Below are 2,500 nucleotides of genomic sequence, written 5' to 3' on the forward strand. Positions count from 1 at the left end.
TGTGGATCTTGCTGGCAAAGTGCTTCTCAAGTTCAACGCTTTCGTGCTCTAACCTGCCAATTTTTGTCGCAAAGTACCTTATGTGCTTGACGTGCATCTGACCTCTTTTAGTGGTCGCTCTGTAATCTAATAACAATAAAAATACAGTTATAACAAATTAATGATAGCGACGACGACGATATTGACAGTGATTCCCACTGCCATTTACAAAAAAGTATTGGGTTTGACTCTTTTAGAAGAGAACGCAAAGTATGCATCCTTCATAAAGCAAGGATATTTGAACCCCGTAGGCATTAATGAACAAAACGAACAAAACTTAACTAGTGCTCATTGTTTTACAACACAAATACTTTTGTGAACGAATTTTTTCTCAATGAACGAAATAAAATGTCAAATGAATCATATACTGAACTGCGGATATGAAATCAAGTAAAGCTATGATCCTCGCAGTTATGGACGCAGTTTTAGCAGTTGCGATACCGGTGAAACGCTCTAAACAACTGAGCTATGAATCCACTGACGTTGGGAGCTGGTCATTTGTGGGTTCTAATTTTCATAGCTCATTTGGTTAAAGCGTCGCACTGGTATCGCAACGGCCCCGGGTTCAAACCCGATTGAATTAAGTCCTGAAATTTTCAGACTTCTTCACGCAGTTGCTAAAATTGCGTCCATAACTGCGAGGATCGTAGCTTTACTTGATTTACTTCTCCTCGCACACCTGATAAAGACTGGTAAGAACAAAACAGTTCAACACTTTACTTTACTTCTTTCAGTTTTCTTTTATCATTCCTAGGAGAACTATTTTTTGAACTTTTTTGTATCAGGAGGATGGTGACAATGACAATAGTTTTAACTGATGCTTTAGTGGAAGGCGAAAGAGTGACGCACAAAACGACAATAGGTCTGTGGCTTGAAATTTTATTGCTTCATAGGCTCTAAAAGTTGTAAAAGAAGTCTTTTCTTGGGTGCCAACTTGTTCTATTAACGGTATCGCTTAACTAGGGGTGGTGCCTACTATTGTTATTGCGCACACGTTCTGCGCATGTCGAGGTACTCGGAGTGGTACCTACTAATTCAGGGATATTTTGCGCGGTGCAGAGAAACCAAAAATTTGCAAGTGTTCTTGGAATCCAAAACGAAAATTGGGGGTAACCATACATAATTAACCTTCAATTTGGAAAAGAACGTCATACATTGCTTTGTATTTGAACGCTTTTTGCAAATATTGTTGATTTTAAATTAGCTTTGAAGAATGCGTGGTTCCGCCAACTTTCTTTCTGGATTTCAATAATATTTGTTACGATCTGCTTTTCCCGCATATCCATAAACAGCTAAAAATACGTCTAAATTAGTATACACCGTCCTCAAGTCACTTCACCTTGTTCCAAGCCCTCAAGAGGATTTCCGAGAGAAAAAAAAAGTGCGAAATCAGTCCGTTTAAACCAATGCAAAATTACTTCCAGCTGGCACTCGTCGTCACTCCACTCTTCTTTAATATTATGCAGTAATTCCCCAGGCAACCTCAGCGCTTTAGCAATGGGAATAACATTAAAGACGTCTCCGTCCACACCCAAAGAGCCTTTAATGTAACCATGGAGATCTGTAACAAAAATCACAAATCATTATCATGGCATTTCAGTAAGATATTACCACCCGATGAGGAATTCCGCGGTGGTCGGGACAACTGGAGACCAGGCATCCTCATAGTCACCCTGCTAGCAGAGCCTTTCCTTTGCTTGCTCGATTTTGGCGTTCTCGAGAAAGGCTCTGCTTGAATCGAGTAAGATCTTTATTGAATATGCGCTGCATGTTGCCAGGATACAGTCTCGAACCCAAGCCTAATATGCCAGATCTCGCCGCCATCTTGGTATTTCATGGTACAGCGGGCTCAATTATAACCATCGGTTTTGTCACTAAACGGACGCTCGCACTGGAAAAACCGGTTTGACGAGAGAAAACAAGATTGACTAGTCCAGAAGTTCGGGCTGCGGCGGCTTCAAAGAGTTGACGCGATTCGGGCAGAGCCCACTTTTCTCCTCCTCAGTAAAGAAAAAGACAAAAGGAGGCTCTGCTCGCAGGGTGCCTCATAGTGTACCCTTCAGTAAAACATACCAAAGACCTTAGTCATTTTACCGACATCTAACTTACCTAATTCACAAAACTGGTTTTCCTTGTTGTGTCCATACTCTCCCTTCACAGTTATTCTCCCACACAGGATTCCTGCTTGTTTGGTGCCTTCTAATGGAAGTTTAATGGCATGTCCTGTGCTCCACCAAGCCGAGCATTCTACGACGACAGGAAGTTCTCTGCTGGAAGGTTTGTAGTTTTGTCCAAGAAAAACAGAAACCTTGAGTTCTTCATGATTGTAAATTCGCCTATCGTCTTGTCCTTTGACAGGACGAATAAATATCTCTCTAAATCCTCCCTCTTTGAGTTGCACCAAGACAGACATCTTATCCTCTCGGAACAATGCATCATTTTCGACGTCCTCGCTCACAAA

The 2,500-nt window shown here is 41.4% G+C and overlaps 1 protein-coding gene across 6 annotated transcripts in view; it reads right to left on the reverse strand.

Annotated features, from left to right (window-relative positions):
* Positions 1-2,500, reverse strand: part of LOC138003411 (uncharacterized) — a 48,057-nt gene that overhangs the window by 9,050 nt on the left and 36,507 nt on the right. For all 6 annotated transcript variants that reach the window (XM_068849468.1, XM_068849469.1, XM_068849470.1 and 3 more), the window contains 3 exons: positions 2,149-2,500; positions 1,379-1,600; positions 1-126 (listed from right to left, as the gene is read on the reverse strand). The exon at positions 1-126 is cut by the window's left edge and continues 1,248 nt beyond it; the exon at positions 2,149-2,500 is cut by the window's right edge and continues 578 nt beyond it. In XM_068849468.1, the coding sequence (XP_068705569.1) occupies positions 1-126; positions 1,379-1,600; positions 2,149-2,500 (700 nt within the window). The remainder of the gene's footprint in view (positions 127-1,378; positions 1,601-2,148) is intronic.

This window comes from Montipora foliosa, chromosome 5 (genome assembly GCF_036669935.1).
Source record: "Montipora foliosa isolate CH-2021 chromosome 5, ASM3666993v2, whole genome shotgun sequence".
In the NCBI taxonomy this organism is placed as follows: domain Eukaryota; kingdom Metazoa; phylum Cnidaria; class Anthozoa; order Scleractinia; family Acroporidae; genus Montipora; species Montipora foliosa.